The 21,162-nt window shown below is 37.0% G+C and overlaps 1 protein-coding gene across 1 annotated transcript; it reads left to right on the top strand.

Moving 5' to 3' along the window:
- The first annotated feature begins 19,378 nt into the window (after positions 1 to 19,378).
- Positions 19,379 to 20,927, top strand: LOC131036766 (peroxidase 66-like). Its single transcript, XM_059217082.1, has 4 exons — positions 19,379 to 19,630; positions 19,705 to 19,893; positions 19,977 to 20,139; positions 20,238 to 20,927. Exons 1-4 carry the CDS (start codon positions 19,406 to 19,408, stop codon positions 20,642 to 20,644), a joined length of 984 nt encoding a protein of 327 aa, XP_059073065.1. The 5' UTR covers positions 19,379 to 19,405; the 3' UTR covers positions 20,645 to 20,927.
- Positions 20,928 to 21,162: the final 235 nt, after the last annotated feature.

Here is a 21,162-nt window from a genome sequence, read left to right as displayed (position 1 = left end):
TGACCAGAGTAAATTTCTTACTTTGAAGGAATTTGATGGAGGAGTTATGAGATTTGGAAATGACTCACCCTACATGGTAAAAGGAAAGGGAACCATTTGTCTTAATGGAAAGAACAGTGTAGATGATGGCTATTGGGTTGAAGGATTAAATCACAATCTTTTGAGTGTAGCGCAACTCAATGCAATAGGTTATCCATTGGAATTTAAGAATGGAATGTGCAAAATCTATGGGTGCAAAGGTGAACTAATTGCAACTATCAAGGAGACAAAAGGTAACCTGTTTCACCTAAATCCTAAAGTCAACAACTGTTTAATTGCTAAAGTAGATGATAGTTGGCTTTGGCATCAGAGATTTTGTCATATAAATTTTGATAGCATTGTCAAAGTCAGTAAGTCCAAGCCGGTAAGAGGTTTTCCTCAGTTGGACAAATCGGTGAATGCTTTGTGTAAGAAATGTCAGTTAGGAAAGATGACATCCTCAACTTTTAAGAGCAAATCTTTCTCAGCAGAGCATTTGTTAGATTTGGTTCATATAGATCTCTATAGACCAATAAGGACTAAAAGTATTCAAGGTGATAGATATTTTATGATCTTCACTGATGATTGCTCAAGAATGATGTGGGTCACGTTTTGGAAGGAAAAAATAGAAGCTTTTAGTAAGTTCAATGCATTTAGGGCCTTAGTTGAAAAGGAAAGTGGTAAGAAGATAAAGTGTCTGAGGACTGATCAAGGTGGTGAATTTACTTCAGAGGAATTCACTAGATATTGTGAAGACAATGGAATTAAGAGGCAACTTTCTGCACCGAGGACACCACAACAGAATTGTATTGCAGAGAGGAACAACCGGTCAATTGTTGAAGCTGCTAGAACGATGCTAATACAAGGAGGTGTAGAAAAAACATTTTGGAGAGAAGTTGTCAGCACAATTATCTATACTATGAACTGGATATTGGTAAAGAGAGGTAAGGATAAAAATCCTTATGAATATTGGCATGATAGATCACCTAATGTCAGTTATTTTAAGATTTTTGGCAGCAAATGTTTTATCACGAGAGGTGACTATGTTAGTAAGTTTGAGGCTAAAAGTGATGAAGGCATATTTGGTTACTCCACCAAGAGTAAGGCCTACAAATGTTACAACAATCGAACAAAGAGAATCATTGAGAGTGTTGATGTCCAAGTGGATGAGTATCTTGAAGTTTCAGGAGAATCCAACGAGGAGAAAAAGGAAGATGAACCTTACATTCTGATTTTGGAACCAGAACCAGTGAAGCCAAAAGCTGGTGAAGTGAATGATGCAGTACTAGTTCAACCAGAATAGGTAGATTCTGCAGAAGAAGATGATGATAGTGAGGAAGAAGAACCTAAAGATAATGATCATGTTATTCCAAGGTATGTGAGACTCAATCATAATCCTGACCAGATTATTGGAGATAAAGATGTTGGAGTATTAACCAAAAGATGAATTAGAGAGAACTCTTGCATGATCTCCACTATTGAGCCTAGAACTGCTAAGGAAGCATTTGGAGATGATTAATGGACTAAAGCTATGGAAGAAGAGCTTGACCAGATTGAGAAGATCAATGCATGGACCCTAGTACCCATACCGGTGAATAAAAATGTGATAGACACAAAATGGGTATTCAGGAATAAACTGAACGAAGATGGAGTAGTAGTCAGAAACAAAGATAGATTGGTATGCAAAGGATATGCACATGAAGAAGGAGAAGGCTATGGTGAGACATTTGTACCAGTTGCTAGATTGGAAGGTGTTAGGACTCTACTTGCATTTAAAGCATATAAGGGATCCAAAGTATATTGGTTGGATGTGAAGTCAATATTTCTAAATGGAATACTAGAAGAAGAAGTATACATTGAGCAACTAGGTGGTTATGCTTTGACTGATGCAAAGGTTATGTTGTGTAAACTGCATAAGGCACTATATAGTTTGAAGCAAGCACCAAGAGCATGGTATGAAAGGCTACATTCACACCTGATGAAGATAGGTTTTCAGAGAACCAGTGAAGACATTTGGAACGAGTGACTGTAAACCAGTTGGGACACCAATGGTTACATGTTGTAAACTGTCTAAGGAGGATGATGCCGCATCTATTGATGAAAAGGAGTACAAATCAATGATAGGTCCAAACTGCATTATGTTGTTCACAACAGACTAGATATTTCTCATGCAGTTGGTTTTAGTTGCCAGATTTCAAAAGAATCCAAAGGAGACACACTTGATAGAAACTAAAAGGATATTCAAATATTTGAAAGGTACCATTGACTATGGATTATGGTATCCATATGCAGGTAACTTTGATTTGAAGGTTTATATAGATGCAGACTGGGCAGGTAATATTGATGATATGAAGAGCACAACAGGTGGTGCATTCTTTCTTGGAGGAAGACTTGTATCTTGGAGCAGCAAGAAGCAAAGTTGTACATCATAGTCCAGTGCTGAAGCTAAATATGTTGCAGCGTATATGAATTATACTTAGGCAATCTAGATGAAACACATTCTAGAAGGATTCAAGCTGAAGATTACAGAACCAGTAAAATTTTTATGTGACAACCCCAATGCAATAAATATTTCAAATAACTTGGTGTTGCATGCTAGAACTAAGCATATTGAGCTGAAATATCATTTGTTGAGCTAGAAAGTGCAGAGTAAAGATGTGTTATTGGAGCATGTATCTATTAAGGAGTAGCTAGCAGATATCTTTACTAAACCTCTGCCTAAGACTACTTTTGAGTATCTTAGAGGTGAGTGAGGGGTTGTGCCCCTACATGAGGTTAATTGAGCAGATGTGGAATACATCAGTCCCAGAGCTAATTGAAGAATCTTGAAGCAGGATTGGTCTAGAGTGGAGCTATTCTATAGGGGGAGCATTAAGTTTTAGATTGTTGATGCAGAACAGTGAAGTATGACACTGCATGTTTTACTTTCACTTTGGCATTGTTGTCAAAGGGGAGAAGAACTATATGATTAAGGGGAGAAGAATTGTATGATTGATAGAGAAAAGATCTATAGCTAGTTACCGATTGAAGACATGGAGACTCAGTTGAAGGAGAGTACATGGTAAAATGTAAACCAGGATTCCTATATTTGTGTATGTACATTACTCTCAATCATCACAATCAAGGGTATTGACACTTGTATTGCCATCAATGCCAAAGGGGGAGATTGTTGGCATTTGCATGAAGATTGCATTGATGAACTATTGTGTTATCATTAATGTCAATTATAACTGGTAATGATGTTGTTATGATGTTGTTTTGCAACCGGTAGGTGGGCTAGTGAAGGAAACCGGTATTACTTAAGAAGCAGTGAGATCAACCGGTAACCCTACCCGTTGATGTGCTAAACCCTAATCGATGGAGCTTGGTGAGTCAGTTGTATTGGTTTATGGTCAAATGATGAACGGTGATGATTATGCCACATATGCATGTTGTATGTGAAGAGTTTCAAACGGTTTTTGGCCCGTAGAGATAACGGTTTTATCTTGGGAATGAGCGAGTACATTGCATGAAGTGGGAACCACGTGATGAGTTACAAGAATCAATGAAGCAGTGATCAAGGAGTGGTCGAGGCTGTCTTGAATAATGTGCAATGATTGCTATGTAATCCAATGGTCATACTTGAACTGATTTGTTTATAATCTCTATGAGATCTTAGGTTTGTGATGTGTTACCGACCTATTGTTTTGATTATAAGGTTGATGAGTTGTTTTGTTGTATTGTTGGCAATTTTGGTAAAGTGTAAGTGTGATTGGTTGCTGAACTAGAAGGTGTATCTGTAGTATGTGTGAAGGAAAATAGAAGCATGAAAAGGATATGATCAAGCAGAATAGTGCTATTCACCAGATCAATAAACCCCTATTGTTCTCTAACAATTACAACAGTCAAATCCCTTAACTGGGTAATCTCTAACAGGCTTAGTGCTATCTAAATCCTCTAACTAGGTGATCCATAATCTTGGATTTCAAATCCTCTATCGAGGTTACTCCTAACAGGGTATTGCTTCTAATAGGGCATTATAGTCAATCCCTGAACCGAGTGGTCCCTAATAGGACTTTTTGTAAAGCTTTAACAAGCTTGGCTCCTAATAGGGCAAACTTCAGAAGAGTTCAGAATACTTGTGGGTATTCATCCCCATCGTGGTTTTTTCCCATTTGGGTTTCCACGTCAAAATCATTGTGTCAAGTGGTGAATGGTTTTTGTGGTTATGTTTGCTATGGTTAATTTTCTCAACTGCTAAATCCACTTAGATATGATAAGATGACCGATAGTAATTTGAAATGTGCTTTTATTATTGTTAGTGTAGACACCCAAAATTGTCCAGTCTAATTAAATAAATATTTTATTTATTTAATTATCTAAGCCTAATTCTTCTATTAATTAAATAAATCTTTATTTATTTAATTAATTCATTTATCCTCTTCTAGCCTTATTTCTCATTTAAATAAATACATTTATTTATTTAAATTATCATTTTCCTAAATTAAATAAATATCTTATTTATTTAATTATCCTACTTTTTCTATTAATTAAATAAATCTTTATTTATTTAATTAATTCATTAGCTTTTTCTACCTATGACACATGTAATTCATCTCTTAATTCATACACTACCTACCCCTTTCATTATTTTATTATTTCTTTTACCTACCCTCTAATCATAGCTGACCTCCTTTTACACCTTTCAATCTTATCCCTCCATTTCATATAGTGTCTTCTATATAAGGAGATGCTTCCTTCATTATCAAACCCTAATCATTCTAATCAATCATTCTAATAATGCATCCTGATGAGCTAACTACTTGATCAATTGACTACACTACGATCCTACTTGCAACCACATTCCGTTCTTTGTTGAGCTCTTGTGCACATAAAATCTAAGAGCAAATATATCAAGCAAGATCAATGGAGATAGGAAGAATGGAGATCAAAACCCTATTGGACATGTGATGGTATAATCTTTGTGATTTCATGTGATTTGCATTGTCTTAGGTAATCTTCATATGTTATGGTGGATCTTTGCTGATTGTTAGGCTAGGGTTTTTGTGGTTGAATTCATTTAGCCTTTCAATATTGTTATTATTGTTATCCATTTTCACCATATACATTTTGGCACACCCCGTGGGACATGGATTTTTCTTAGATCTGTGTTTTTTGTAGATTTTTCTAACCCTATATTTCTATTTTGTAAAACAATTTGGAGAATAACCTTGTGCAGCTAGGGTTTTGGACACAAAATCAAGATCTTGGAGAGATTCGATCATATCTCACAAACGGATAGGAAATTTTGCACCAAATTTTTTTTGCAGGTTGAAGAAAGTATCAGGAGCTCTTAATCCAAAATTCAGAATTTTTAGAGCACATTTTCATTTTCTATGAATTTTTTATGATTTTTCATAAAAAATTAATTTTGAGAGCAAATGAGAGACTTTTTCAGATTGTCTTACATTTTTGGAAATCTCTCATAATTATACATAGGATCTATTTTTTGTGAATTTAATTTTGATGCAAAATATTTCCCTAAAAATCGGATCTTTAAAAATTAGGGTTTTTCCTTATTTTGATCAGATCTCACAAACCGCTTCTAATTTTGACATCACATTTTTTGTGCAGGTCAGGAAAAGTATCAAAAAGATTTAGTAAAAATTTCAGATTTTTTGGATTGATGTTTCATTTTATATGAAGTTTTTATGATTTTTCATAAAAACTTAATTTTGAGAGCAAATTAGCGAATTTTTCAGATTTTCTTACATTTTTGGAGATCTATCAGAATTATACATAGGATCTATTATTTGTGATTTTAAATTTGATGCAAAATCATTCCTCAAAAATCAGATCTTTGAAAATTAGGGTTTTGCATTATTTTACTCATATCTCACAAACGGCTTGGATTTGTTGCAGAAAATTTTTTGTGCAAGTTTGGAAGACCATCAAGACTCTCCAGTAAAAATTTCAGATTTTTTGGATTGATTTTGCATTTTATATGAATTTTTTATGATTTTTCATAAAAAATTAAATTTTGGAGCAAATTAGCAAATTTTTTGGATTTTCTTACATTTCTGGAAATCTCTTGAAATTTTACAGGTGGTGTTCTTTTTATGATGAATCAGATCTTTGAATTGGTCAACAAAACACATTGTTGAAGGCCCCTATTTCACAAAGTCTTTTGGATCTAAAATTTACCTAACTTGTGTGCTTGCAGGAAGGGGTGATCATTTGAAACAATCCAAACTACTAATAAATCTTTGTTACAGGTCCTTGGCAAGGGTTTTTTGTATTTTTATTGTGTGCCTTGTTTTCATAGACTAGCAAACACTTCAATTGGTGCACTAAAATTGAATCATTGTCTTTTGTGTCTTGAGCAATAGGCTCTTTTTGTTTAATCTTTAGAGGGCCTGTCTTCCCGTGTGGTCATTAGGACTACTAGTGAGAAGAGAACGACCCAAGTGGTAGTGAGGAAAACCCACCTCTTCCGAACCACTATAAATAACTGTATTCATGGTGAAAACTATGGATAACGTGTGCTGATTAGTTCATACCGACACTATGTCTCCCCATAAACCCGTTTGATCAAATTTATTTGATCATTTGTAGGGCGTAACCCCTACCGGCTGGGAGCCTTCTCTATTTACAGAGCTGAAAGTGCTGCATGTATGGCCACACGAGCAAATGTCCTTACTAGCACCTTTTTGTTTTAGAAGCCCAAATCCTTCTAGTTGTTGGGGCAGGAGGTCGGACCTCTGGTAGCGGCCCACACACATATGGTTCTTAGTAGAGATACAAAGTTCGCCACGGGGAGTTTTCGTGGGCACTGATGCTTGGCTGACCCGAGAAGTGAGTGCCGAGGGTGGAGCCAGTGAGGTCAAGCATCTAAGTATCCGCTTTGAATAGCGTAGCCTCGGGGGTAAAACCCCATGTGGGATCAACAACTATTGTCTTGGCCAGCCATAAGAATTGTGCTTGACTTATTTTAAACATTCAAAACATTCAAAACCAAACAGCAAAACATTGTGTCTTTTGTGTTTTCAAGTGTATGCAAAACATTTTTACATCAAACAACACACTTTTCTTGGAGAGTCTAAACACTTGCAAACATTGAGTCCTCATCAACATTGTGTCCTCTTGTCACGAAAAAACAGTCAAACATTCAGATTTGGTCACAACTTCACAAATTGGAAAAATTTTACAGTCCAGCAAACAAGAGCAATCAGTTTCGGAATTCTTGAGCTTCCTAGGTTGTTTCTCCAGGTTTTCATCTGCATTCAACTTGTCTTTGGGTCTCACAAAATCCATCATTGCTTTACACCTTACATTACATTCACATTTGTCTAAACTTGAGTCAAAAGGTCACTTGCTTGTCCTCATCATACTTTGTGAATACACTACATACAACAACACTTTGCTAAGTGGTCCCTCATCAAGGTTTCTTACCTTTGGGTCTCATTTGGTTTTACTTAGAGTCAAGGTCAACTTACCTCATCAAGAGAAACTATCCTCTCTTTGGAAGTCACACCTACTCTACTACATACATACTTGGTCTTACACTTTGGACATTGCAAGTACACTTCAGACTCATTTACATTCCATTCAACTCTTGGTCTTCCATACTCTTTCCATTTTTCATCTAGTCTCTCACATCTCGGTCAATACCTAATTGATGGTTGAAACCCGTCTTCAAAAATCTAGGAGAGAAACTAAAGAGGCTCAAGAGTTCGCAAACATGAGTTCTTATGAGTATGACAATGATATCTTTTTCAATTCTGATCATACTACATTACCTGACATGGATGTCTATAGAAACATTCCAGATGTTGAGAACATGGACACTATAAACAACAATGCTACACATAATGACAATGTGGACAACTTTTCAGTACATTCAACAGATGTGGAAGAATCCATTATGAATCCCCATTTCAATCGATTGGTTGAGGAAATAATGAGGAGGGATAGACAATACTTCTTACAAATGATGGCACAAAGTGGAGCCAAGATACCTCATGATTTTGACATGTCTCAAATAATGGAACATAGACCTTTGCAACAACCTCACTCCAATATGGATCAAAGGAGACCTAATAGTGGAGGAAATAGAGGACCACATATGGTACCTGAATCACCATCAGCTTTGCTTCAAAAACCAGAGGTCCCACATACACAAGGTCAAACATATGATACTTACCTTCGCAGACCATTATGGAAGTCTTATGCAGACAAATATGCTCAATCACATACCAATGCTAAGGATCAACCACCAAAGCAATTGGATGTTCAAAGGCATGCTCAAAATTTGGACACAAGGAAACCTCATGTCAAATTTGGGGGCAACACAATGGAACATGACATGCCTGTAGAATATGGTATACATGCGCAAAATAGATATGGGGTTCCTCAACATGAATTTATATCAAGTGGTCCATATACGCAACATCATTACATACCTCCTCCATATGAACATGTGTATGATCAATATCATCCATATATGCAACATGCTCCTCCTCCAACTGGTGCCTCAAGCATGGGGTATGGTCCAAGAAGTCGATCTCCACCTAAGAGCAGTTTGGAACAACAAATCAGGGACTTACAAAAGAAAATGGAGGACATAAATACACCGAAGCCAACATACACAATGAGAGACATATGTCCTTATCCATTTGACAAGAGCATTTCAATGCCTCCTTTTCCTACACACTTTGTGACGCCTAAATTTGATAAGTATAGAGGAAAAGGGGATCCTAAGGCACACATAAGACAATTTTTCACAGCTTGCATTGAAGTAGCAGCAGAAGAGACATATTTGATGAGATTATTCCCACAAAGCCTAGGTGATCAAGCTATGGAATGGTTCTCCCAACTACCCACTGGAATTAAGTCATGGGGTGACTTAGCAGAGGCATTTATTCAACATTTCTCCTACAACATAGAGACAGACATATCAGTCACTACTTTGTGCAATACTAAGGAAAAAGAGGGAGAATCTTTTGCATCATTTTTACAAAGATGGAGAAATCTAGCCAGCAGATGCTCTTGTGAAATTCCACAAAAACAAATGGTAGAAATGTTCACCCAAAATGTTAACAAAAAGATTGCTTATGACTTAAGGAAAGCTTGTTTGTCCACCTTCAAGGTCATTGAAAAAGGCTTAGCGACAGAAAAGGTCCTAATTGAACAAGGAGTCATTAAAATATTCAAGGAAAACAAAGATGACTTTAAAGGAAAAACAAGCCAAGATTTTGGAATAAAAACAAGAACACAGTCAATGATGGTGTTGTTGATGCCAACACAGTGCGACCCAAATTCATTTTTTCTGGATCAAGTTCTACAAACAATCAAGTGAATACTCAAACGACTTCTAGATCACGAAGGAAGTATACCCCGTTGGGAGAACCACTTGAGTCAGTTTTCAAGAAGTTAGTGGCAAACAAAATAATAACAATTCCAGATTTCCCGCCATATGAACCAAAGGTCAAACCAAATTGGTGGAATGATGATGAGTATTGTGAATTTCATAAGAGCAAGGGTCATAAGACAGGAAATTGTCATCGACTAAAGAACATCATACAATATCTCATTGATAGAGGTGACATTGAGATTGAGGGACACTCATCCAATCAAGAACATGAGATGTTTAAGGAACCATTTCCAAAACATGACAAGGGAAAAGCTAAAGCCACAGATGACCAAACCAACTATACCAGAGCATCCTATAACTATGATTCAACTATCAATCACATATCGATGGACAATTACGTCTCTACTATTATCATCAAGGACAAAGCGTCTGAGAATTCTACCCAAAGACCCAAGATTGTCCTAAAAGGCGTTGGATCTTCTTCCAAACCTACCTCTGAATGTAATGTTACAACCCGTCGAGGTAAAATCACTTTGCAAGGTGCTCCAACTAAAAACACCACTTCTTCATCAACCAAACCTAAGTATGACCTTGTAGAACAGTTAGGGAAGACACCCGCGCTCATCTCCATCCTTGAGCTTTTATGCATATCCCCCGCACATAAATCTATTCTTGACAAAATCTTGAGAGACACTGTCATTCCTACTGATCTGAATGTGGACCAGTTTCAAGCCATGGTGGGATACCTTTCCATTCCACACTCCCTTACATTCACAGAAGCCGATGATGCCTCCGTAAGTCAGCCACATAATGCACCATTACACATTGAAGCCTTCATACACAAACATAGAATCAAATGAGTCCTGATAGATGGAGGAGAAGGTCTAAACATTTGTACATTGAGCACTATTAAACAATTGGGATATTCTGACAAAGCTGTGAATTCTACAAACAAAATTACGATCAAGGCATATGATGATGAAGAGCGTTCATCCAAAGGCACAATCACCTTGCCCCTTAAAGTTGGTCCAGTTACAAAGGATGTGGTTTGTCAAGTCCTTGATTTAGATCTCACTTACAACATACTTTTGGGACATCCTTGGATTCATGAGATGAGTGCAGTCCCTTCTACATATCATCGATGCATCAAGTTTCCACACAATGGAGTTGAAGTGACTGTCAAAGCGGATCCAAATCCATTCATATATTGCAACAATCTACGACCTAGATCAGAAATAACAATACCAGTCAATCGAGAAGCTATTCCTTCATCAGCATATGTTGATCCAAAATCATTGAAAGCTTCTACATCAAAACAAACAGAGCTCAAAGAAAAATTCAAGGTTAAAGACATGGGATGTGGTGAGTATATCTTTCATGTTGATCAACTCCCACTGTCTCCTAAGCCATTCAGTCAACAAGAACAATCTACAAGCAATATGCAAGACCAAGAAATTGGGTGTGAACCACCTAGTGTTGTGGCTACTAAGTTTGAATGCAAATCTCCTCCAGTGGTGCAAGCAACTTTTGATATCAATAGTCCTAAGAATGGTTCCAACAAAGAATCTATTGAGCATATCGCCGAACCTCTTGAGAAATCACATAGCTTTACCATATCATCCACTCATTCCATTTCCACTCCTCTCCTAGACTTGGATCAACAACAATTACAAAAGCCCTTACTCATTGGGGATCAAAAATCAAGCTTTGAAAAGAAAAATCTAAAAGTCAATAATAAAGAAAAGTCCTTTAGTCCAAATCGAAATCAAAAGCTATTGGACTCTGCAAAAATCAAGGTCAAGGATAAAAATCCAATGAAAGAAAAAGAGCAAGAGTTGATCTCCCCTAATATCAAAATAACTGGGGGCAAAAATTCTACAATTTTAAGTCAAAAATCATACTTGTTGATCCTAAGTCTCCATCATGCTATCCTACTTTCACTTCTTTTCACAATCATAAGCCTTCATAACTCATCCACTTGTTCCACACATCCTTTCCCTTCTGGTGATACATCATGGACCTTTAATGGAACTTCCTCGAAGGACTTTGTTATCAGGGATGCCCAAACTTCTTCAGGTGACATGCATACGGGCCTATGTAGTCCACACATTAGTAATTCTATCTCAGTTTCTTCATCAAGGAAGACAGTCACTCAAGATACACATCATTCAGTCAAGGAACAATGTAGCTACAATCACAAGGTTAAGCCTCACACATTTGAGGTAGGTGACTTGGTTCTCAGAGAAAATCCTAAAAATCAACAAGACAGAGAGAAGAAGGGCAAGTTCGAACCAAACTGGCTTGGTCCCTACATTATTACAGCAACATATGGATCTGGTGCATATCAGCTTTCAACTACAGAAGGTGAACCTTTGGAGGATCCTATCAATAGCATGCACCTTCGCAGGTTTTTCACATAGCTCTTCAGAGTATCCTAATTCGAAAATACAAAAAAATCAAAAAATTCAAAAATACAAAAAAAAAAAATTTATAAAACAAAAAAATCGTTACTTGGTGAAAACTTGGCAAACAGGCACCTTGTGACACAAAAAACATTGAAAAATCGAAAAAAGTAAAGAGAAATAATTTCGTCCAACGGTGAAAACCACTTCGGTGGCGCCCTGGGCAAGTACCATGGTGAAAATTGGGTCACCAGCGCCATGCGTAGAGACATTGCTCCTCCCTCCTTCAGGATTCTCTTTCATCATTTCACTTTGCACACACTCACAACCTATTCATTCATAATAAACTTACCCATTCCCATCATGGCTTGTTATTGATCTACCCAAGATTGGTTAGCCATTCATAATAAACCTCCCTTTTCATCCCTTTCCATCCATAATAAATCAAATCCTATCTGTGGCTAAGGCAAATCCTATGTCTAGTGATGGGTGTGGAACTGAGAACATCACATGTTTCGAGGAGTACAATTTCTTCCAGCTTTCTTCAGTCTATCTGCGCACAATCCACAATAAAGCAACATTTACATTGCAAATCCGCAATAAAGTTTCATCTTTCTCGCAATAAGGTATCAGTTTCATGGATTCAGTCAGTTTCAGATGAGATAGCAAAAACAATGGGCTTCAACAAATCAAATCTTTCAACAGACTCAGACAACATTATGGTTCAGTGCTATCTATCCTTTCTGTGAAAGTAAACATTGTGACCACAATCAAATAAGACTTATACAAGTGACAAGAGACACTAAACTTGAGGACTATAGTGGATGTTGGTGTCGAGTCTTGGTTTTCTTTTGATTTCATCTTTTTTGGTGACATGTCTTTTAGCTTTTCCGGGATGTCTTTGACTAGAGATTCTATCTCTAGGATGTCTTTGACTAGAAAGGCGAGGATGGGGTATCATCACCTATTTGTATTTGCTGTCTGCGGATTGTCTCTTAGTAATGCTATGACTTGTCCAAGGATATGAGGACACTATGAGTCTAGTGTGAACTGGGGCATTCCTTGTTTGTGACTGTCTTATCTCCATGCAAACAGGTACAATGACTTTCTGGGTCGAACATATGCCTCGATTGTCATAACGTACTTGCCATAATAAAGCTCAATGATGATAACGTACAAGAAGCTCTTTCACTTTCATATCTTTTGTCTTCCATCCTCCTTTCTTGATTGACTTCCATTGTCCTTCTCGAGTCCGCGTAGCCTGCTATCACATGACTGAGTATAATGACACACCAAAAACATTTGCATTTCATGTAGCTGCACCTGCATTACCACATATAAGCATTTCATACATACATATAGATATCACAACTGCATCACATCCTGCACACAACACCTGTTAGCACAATTTACATTTACATTATCATATTCATCTGCATTACTTACATTCACATTTGCATCATGCATACACATATAAAACATAAACGAACAAAAAAAAAAATATTGCATTGCATCATATACATATTTGCATCCATATCATAAGCATCACATAAGAACATCTCATCACATAGCTACACATGCATATAGCTGCCACAAAGATGCATCATCTCATATATATATATAAAGTGTCATGATACAATGATGTCAAAATCATATGGCTACAATCACGCGCATGTGTCTACATCATTATACAAAATGGTACAAAACTGATACAGAGGAACTCACTGATCACTCCTGCCAACACTATTGGTAGTGCTAATCCTATCCATGTCATGGTATCCCATGCCACGTGTCCCACCCTCATCTCCAGTCTTGGATCCTAGAACACTCATCTAAGGGCATCCCTGTCTCCATCTCGATCGTACGGAATCAGCTCCCCATCAATCGGTATCCGCATAATCCTATATACATCCTCTAGGGTGACTGTCATCTCACCCATCAGCAGATGAAACGTGCACGTCTCAGAGTGCCATCTCTCAGCCAGCACAGTCAGCAAACCCATGTTTGCCCGAAACTCAGGCACATACAGCACATGTCTCAAACCCATCTCCTCGATGGCAGCTCTGTCCTCGAGCGACAACTCAGGTCGCAACCGCTGAGTCGATGGGAATCTCTCCCATGACTCCAACATAGGCAAATACTCCTACAGTCAAACAACTCAATCATGTTAGTTATAGTGGCATTCATTGTTTATCACAAAATGCTACTCGCTATCTAACTGCATATTGTTATCTATCCTAGTGACACTCACTGTTCATCACAAAGTGTTGCTTCTACCCTAGTGACACTCATTGTTCATCACAAAGTGTTGCTATTTATCCTAGTGGTACTCCCTGTTCATCACAAAGTGCTGCTCATATTTCAGTACTCCCTGTTCATCACAAAGTACTCTATCTTGGTACTCACTGTTCATCACAAAGTGCCTTGATCTATCCTAGTCTTCCTAGAGGACCTGCTTGAGTGTATCCCCTCAGCAGCTTATCCAATCGACAGCATATGTTCATCACAGAACTGCCGATTTGACCTAGAAGATGCAAATTCATACTTTTCAAACGCAAATGCGCTTACATGACATAAACGTGTTCAAAGACTGCACAGATGCGCCTGAAAAACACAGACGCGCCTGCCTGACACAGATGTGCCTATGCTCTGCATAGACACGCCTATTTGACATAGACGTGCCTTCTTGGCACAAACGCGCCTGAAAAGCACAGACGTGGCCACATTTGACACAGACGCGGGTCCAGACATAGACGCGCCTGGCACAAACACAGACGCGCCTAGCGAGCACAGACGCGCCTGGCACCAACGCAAATGCACCTAAACATTTTTTGACACTTTTTGGACCCTAGTCTAAGCGCATTTATTACCCTATTCGACATGCATTAATGACAAAATTAAATCCGTCAAAGTACGAGGAGGTTTGGTGGTACTCACCGGCTCTCCTGCCTCTGCTGGCCTCTGGAATCGGCGAACGCGGTCGAATCTATGAGTGAAAGCCATCGCTGCTGACTGCTCTTGCTCTATTCTCGCTCTGCAATATGCTCTTGTGGACGTGTGGATGACAATGAGGATGTATTTTCCCCCGTGGTCTATCTTATAGACTACCCCTAGCCCTCGCCTTCATTTTTTTTGAGTCAGTCTTCTTTGTCCCGTGACTTTGTCACTTTATCCGGTCAATCCATTCTAGCCTTTCTTTCTTATCGAGAGATTGTCTACAATCTTTTCAGACATTTTCATCCAATCTCTCGAGGGGGCATATCATTCCCATTCTGGGGCAACTCTGTATCAGTTCATCTTATCTTCTTTGAAACAACGTGACAAGCCGCATTGTCTCAAAGAGGAGCAAAATGTAGACACCCAAAATTGTCCAGTCTAATTAAATACATATTTTATTTATTTAATTATCTAAGCCTAATTCTTCTATTAATTAAATAAATCTTTATTTATTTAATTAATTCATTTATCCTCTTCTAGCCTTATTTCTCATTTAAATAAATATATTTATTTATTTAAATTATCATTTTCCTAAATTAAATAAATATCTTATTTATTTAATTATCCTACTTCTTCTATTAATTAAATAAATCTTTATTTATTTAATTAATTCATTAGCTTTTTCTACCTATGACACATGTCATTCATCTCTTAATTCATACACTACCTACCCCTTTCATTATTTTATTATTTCTTTTACCTACCCTCTAATCATAGCCGACCTCCTTTTACACCTCTCAATCTTATCCCTCCATTTCATATAGTGTCTTCTATATAAGGAGATGCTTCCTTCATTATCAAACCCTAATCATTCTAATCAATCATTCTAATAATGCATCCTGATGAGCTAACTACTTGATCAATTGACTACACTACGATCCTACTTGCAACCACATTCCGTTCTTTGTTGAGCTCTTGTGCACATAAAATTTGAGAGCAAATATATCAAGCAAGATCAATGGAGATAGGAAAAATGAAGATCAAAACCCTATTGGACATGTGATGGTATAATCTTTGTGATTTCATGTGATTTGCATTGTCTTAGGTAATCTTCATATGTTATGGTGGACCTTTGTTGATTGTTAGGCTAGGGTTTTTGTGGTTGAATTCATTTAGCCTTTCAATATTGTTATCCATTTTCACCATATACAGTTAGTAAAGTATTTGAATATTTTTGTTAAAAGGTTTTGAGAGTTTCAGAGCTGTTATGCTATTATTCTGTTATGACAGTCAACCAGTATACTTGACATTGATATTGCAATTTGTAGTTCAGTGTTTGAACCAGTTAGTTCTGAGATTGACTCATAAGATTGTTATTGAGTTTGGTGAAAGTTTAATTAGTTTTCCATCTATTGATTCACCCCCTCCCCCTCTCAGTAGTTTTCTGGATCCTTATTGATTCATCATACCATCAATCAGGTTCACCAAAATGTTTATGATGAAAGTAAGATGAAAAAATCTAGCTAGTAAATTAACTAGATTCAAACCCTCTTTCATTAAACATTGTAATACAAGTCACAAAGATGTTATGCTTGACTAACTCTTACTCAAAGAGAGTCACTTGAGAAACCTAGGCTCTATTCTTTTGTTGCATGAAAGATTGCTTGATTAGCTTAGATGTGATCTAATTAGGTCCTAAAGCATACATAAATGATCACACAAATTGATAAACAATAGAAAGATGTAGACAAGTACATAAATAAAATTGAGATATAAAGGTGCACTTGTGACAAAAAATTGAGGTGGAATTAGTCAGACCAATGTGCTAGGTGCCCTAGTCTAGACACATGTCTAGGTGCAAACAGGTGTCAAGTATGGTACCAAGAGCATCCAAAATACCAACTCTCCAAAATTTAGGTCAAACTGGATGGACTATGACACTAATTGACATAATCTAAACATTTCTTCTATTTTTTCTTTGGTAATCTCTATCTCAAATGTTTCAATTCTCATGTACCTATAAACTAGATTTGGAATCTGTGTTTAAACTTGCAAATGTATAAAAGACAAGGAAAATGGTGTTGTGGCTATATAGGGGCTTGTCTTAGTCAATCCCTCATTTTGTTGATTTCCACCTCCATGGATAGAAATACTAGATTTAAAACAAAAAGTGTGTTCTTTGAATCTTAAGTGTGTCTACTATTGTGGTGAGCATAAACTTAACTATTAACCCTACTCAAGTATGTTAGAGTGAACCCTAGATGAGACAATAAAAGGTGATGCACATATCAACATAAATGAACATGAATAAAGGATAGATATTAGATATGTTCACGCTAAATATTAGAAATGCAAGAATGACATGAAATTATACCAAACCCTTAAGCAGAGGTATGAGTCAATCATCAGTTAGCGATTTCATATCATTCTCCAACATTCCTTGAAGCTTCCATCACGATGAATGATAAATGATGAGCTCTTGTGAATAATTGATGTTGCTAATTATTCCTCAAATTGGGAAGATCTCTCTTATCATATAGGTTGTGTATTCTAAATGAGGGAAGATACTTGCTTATATTATGAGCTACAAGCTTAATATTCTAAATGGTCATATCCAAAAATCAAGACCAAATTTTGAAATGTCATGGTTGACACTAAAAATTCCCAAAATTTAGGGAAATTTTATTGAGACTAGTGAGCAATTTGACATAGTCTTGATAAAATAGGCCCCCAAAAAGTGGCATGTGAGATATTAGGGCCTTGATATTGCATCCAGTCCTAATTTTTGAATTGACAACGATTAAATGTGGAATAAGATGTCTTAAAATTTAAAATAAGATAGGATCCATTTTCTTGAGTTGAGGGTTAAATTCAATGCTATAAATAGTCCTAAAAATGCTTAGGGGAGTGGAAAACTAAAATAAATGGTAAGTAGAGTGTAAAATTGGGCTCATAATTAAGGAGTACAATTTATGACACTAAAATTTATTTCCATGTCAACTCTTTTATAACAAGTTCATGTTGGATTTCCTTCCTTATTCCATGGCTTTTGTTTATGATAAACAATTGGTGCAACTCTTAGGCATCAATTTGATTTATTTTTACCTACTTCTTGAGGTCAGATTTAGGATATTTTTTTATTATCTATTCATTAAAGTCACTACACACCCATGTGAGGTATATCCACTTTCTATTTTCTAGAAAATAATGAAGATTTCATATGTGTTCATCAAACTATGAAAAGTGGTTTACAAGTCAACCATGGAAAAAAATCATAAATATTTAAAGACATGGATTAGACCTTCGTAGCTTTATTTATAGTTTAAAACTGAAAAATATTCAATTCTCTTCAATTTCTACTATGTCGTGCCTCTACTCTATCTCCTTTACTCCACATGCCTCTTATTATTTCAACTTCTTCTCTATCAACTCCTCCCAAGTCCTTAGAGGATGAAGCTATTATTGTAAGCTCCTCTAAGAGCACTTAATGGTTGAATGTTATATGTATTAGGCTATTCTTTTGGATGGTCTTGCATATCCATTTCAATTTATCAAATTTGATCTTTTAATATATTTAATATAATAGTTTTTATACTATTTATAGAATTTATTGATAATATAACCACCATTTATCAAAAAAATATTATTTACAAATATAAATAATAAATATTTATATAAATTAAACTATTTTCAATAATTTAACATAGCACATATAAAATAAAGTATTAAAAACACATTAAACTATAAGCTACATAGAAAAGCCATATTAAATCAATCACTACCATGCTTTCAAAAAGGTACAAGAGTTTATAAGGCCACCATACTTTTTTTTTTCATATTTATAATGATTAAGATGAATAATTGTGCTAGGGGAGAGTATCAAGATAATTTGCGATGCGTTACACAAAACTTTTAAATTAGATTTATAGTTACAAAGAAGCTAAATTTAGTATAGCACATTAGTAACTGTAATAAGATGACAACAAGAGTGGAAGATTACAATTGAATATTTTTAATGGGTTGATCATGGTAGTTAAGAAAAATATGTTAATAACAATCTCTCTCTACTTAGATAAACCATCCAATACCATTCGAGACTAACCCATACACCTACAAATGGGACGCACATACGCTCCATACACGGAAATGTTCTCTTTAGTGGCAAGCAATGGACCCCAAACATTCCATTGGTAACATTAAATCGTTTACTTTTACACGACACTAAATGTTTACGTGACAGTTGTCCTTTAAATCTCCTATTCGGCCTAGTTTGAACTTTGAACTCAAGTTCTGATCTAGATTATCAACAGCGTACGACGTCTGTAGAATTCCACTTACCACCTCTTTTGGCTGCAATTTACGACTCACGCTTCCTTCAACAGAAAGTGCACGGCCACCGCACAGCTGAAGGAAAGAAAGTATATATTTATGGTTAACAAAAAGAGCGTTGTGGACAAGTAGTCCATAGTGTGAGTGCCTTCGAAGAAGTCTCTCCAGATTGCTTACACTAGACTGGTTACTGTTGAAATAACTAAACGCAACCTCACATCCACCTCCCTAACTTAGCTCAATGCGTTAACTTTACTTCCGCGATGAACGGATCGTCATAGTTGGGACACTATTTAGGTGACACGCTCTCCCCACAGACATACACACAACAATACTGACTTCTTTCTCTCTCTTTCTCTCAAAAACAATGGCTATGATAATTAAGGTATTCGCTTTGCTCTTGTGCATCTGCATCTGCAACAATGCAATGCAGAGGGCTGAGGCATCTTTGAGCTTAAGCAAGGACCACTACAAACAGACATGCCCTAACGCGGAGAATGTGATAAGAGAGACCATACGCAATGCTACAAGCTTCGACCCAAAAATCCCTGCTCGCATTCTCCGAATGCACTTTCACGACTGCTTCATTCGGGTACGTATCTCTTACTGAACTTACTCATCTTCTTTATCAACCCATTTGCTAATTGTACTTGCAATGGTGGGCAGGGGTGCGACGGATCAGTACTGTTAGACTCCACCGCTAACAATACAGCAGAGAAAGACGCACCACCCAACGTCTCACTCCGTGCGTTTTACGTAATCGATGATGCCAAGGCCAGGCTCGAGTCCCTCTGTCCCCAAACTGTCTCATGTGCTGACATTCTCGCCATTGCGGCCAGGGACGTTGTGGTGCTCGTGAGTTTTAATCCTTTCGCTAGGTGTATCAATTTCAAATAGGTATTCCAGCAATTACTGATAGTTTAGCATTGGTTGGATAGGCTGGAGGTCCAAACTGGGACGTACTAAAGGGACGAAAGGACGGCGTGATATCGAGCGCAAGCGAGACGAGGAATTTGCCAGCTCCCTCGTTCAACGTTTCTCAACTTTTACAGAGCTTCATTCTTCGCGGACTCTCCCTCCACGATCTCGTTGCATTGTCCGGTAAATTACCTATCAAAACTCATTTCGACATTCGATTGTTACCTAACTAAAGTGCTAACGAAAGTTGGTACGTATTATGATGAAAAACTGTGTAACAGGCGGGCACACGTTGGGGTTTTCTCACTGCTCTTCATTTTCGAGCAGACTGCACAAGTTCAATGCAACGCATAGCATGGATCCCAGCATGCAGCCTCAGTTCGCGCAGAGCTTGTTGAGCGTGTGCCCCAACCCCACTACCAACCGCAGCGCAGGCGCATTTCTGGATTCCACATCTACTGGCTTCGACAATGCATATTTTAAGCGATTAGTGGAAGGCAAAGGAGTGTTCGGCTCCGACCAGGCTCTGTTTACAGAGAACAAGACCAAAACCATGGTGAAGACTTTTGCTAAGGACGAGAATGCCTTTTTCAGAGCATTTAGGAGGTCCATGCTCAAGATGGGCAGCGTCGGAGTGCACACAAGTGACTCCCAGATCAGATTGAACTGCAGGAAAGTCAATTCCTGAGCTTTACAAGTTACCCAACAATTGTTATACGTGCTTTAACTGAAAGGGCTTGGTTTCAATGCATTTGTTATTTTTTCGGGAACCATTTTAAGTGTTCAATAATGTAACTCACAAGAATGTTTCTTCCCAAGTTTCTCACAAAAATGTAAATCTAACCATTATGTCAAGTGAATAAAGAATGATTGGTGTGATAAAAGTTCAAAGTAATCCCATTTTTTAAGCCACGCTGCTTGGGCAAGTGTATATCATTTTGGATTGATAGCCTTATTTTTTCTTGTGCTCATATTATTTATAAGTCTACTAAAAATTTGAATAGATGTTGAAGTGCATTTAAAAAGTAAAGTTTTTTAATACTAGTGATAAATATATTAAGAAAACAAGGGTCACTTACAAGAAATCACTTTTCTTTTGCCTTTAGTTTTATATAAAAACATAGCTAGATTAATAATAGAATTAAAATTATTAACATTTAATCTATAGAAAATTATTAGTAAGAGAAAAGGTTTAAATAAGTTTGA

Source organism: Cryptomeria japonica, chromosome 3, assembly GCF_030272615.1.
Source record: "Cryptomeria japonica chromosome 3, Sugi_1.0, whole genome shotgun sequence".
Taxonomy (NCBI): Eukaryota; Viridiplantae; Streptophyta; class Pinopsida; order Cupressales; family Cupressaceae; genus Cryptomeria; species Cryptomeria japonica.
The sequence above is the reverse complement of the archived record's forward strand: the minus strand, read 5'-3'. Positions and strand labels throughout refer to the sequence as shown.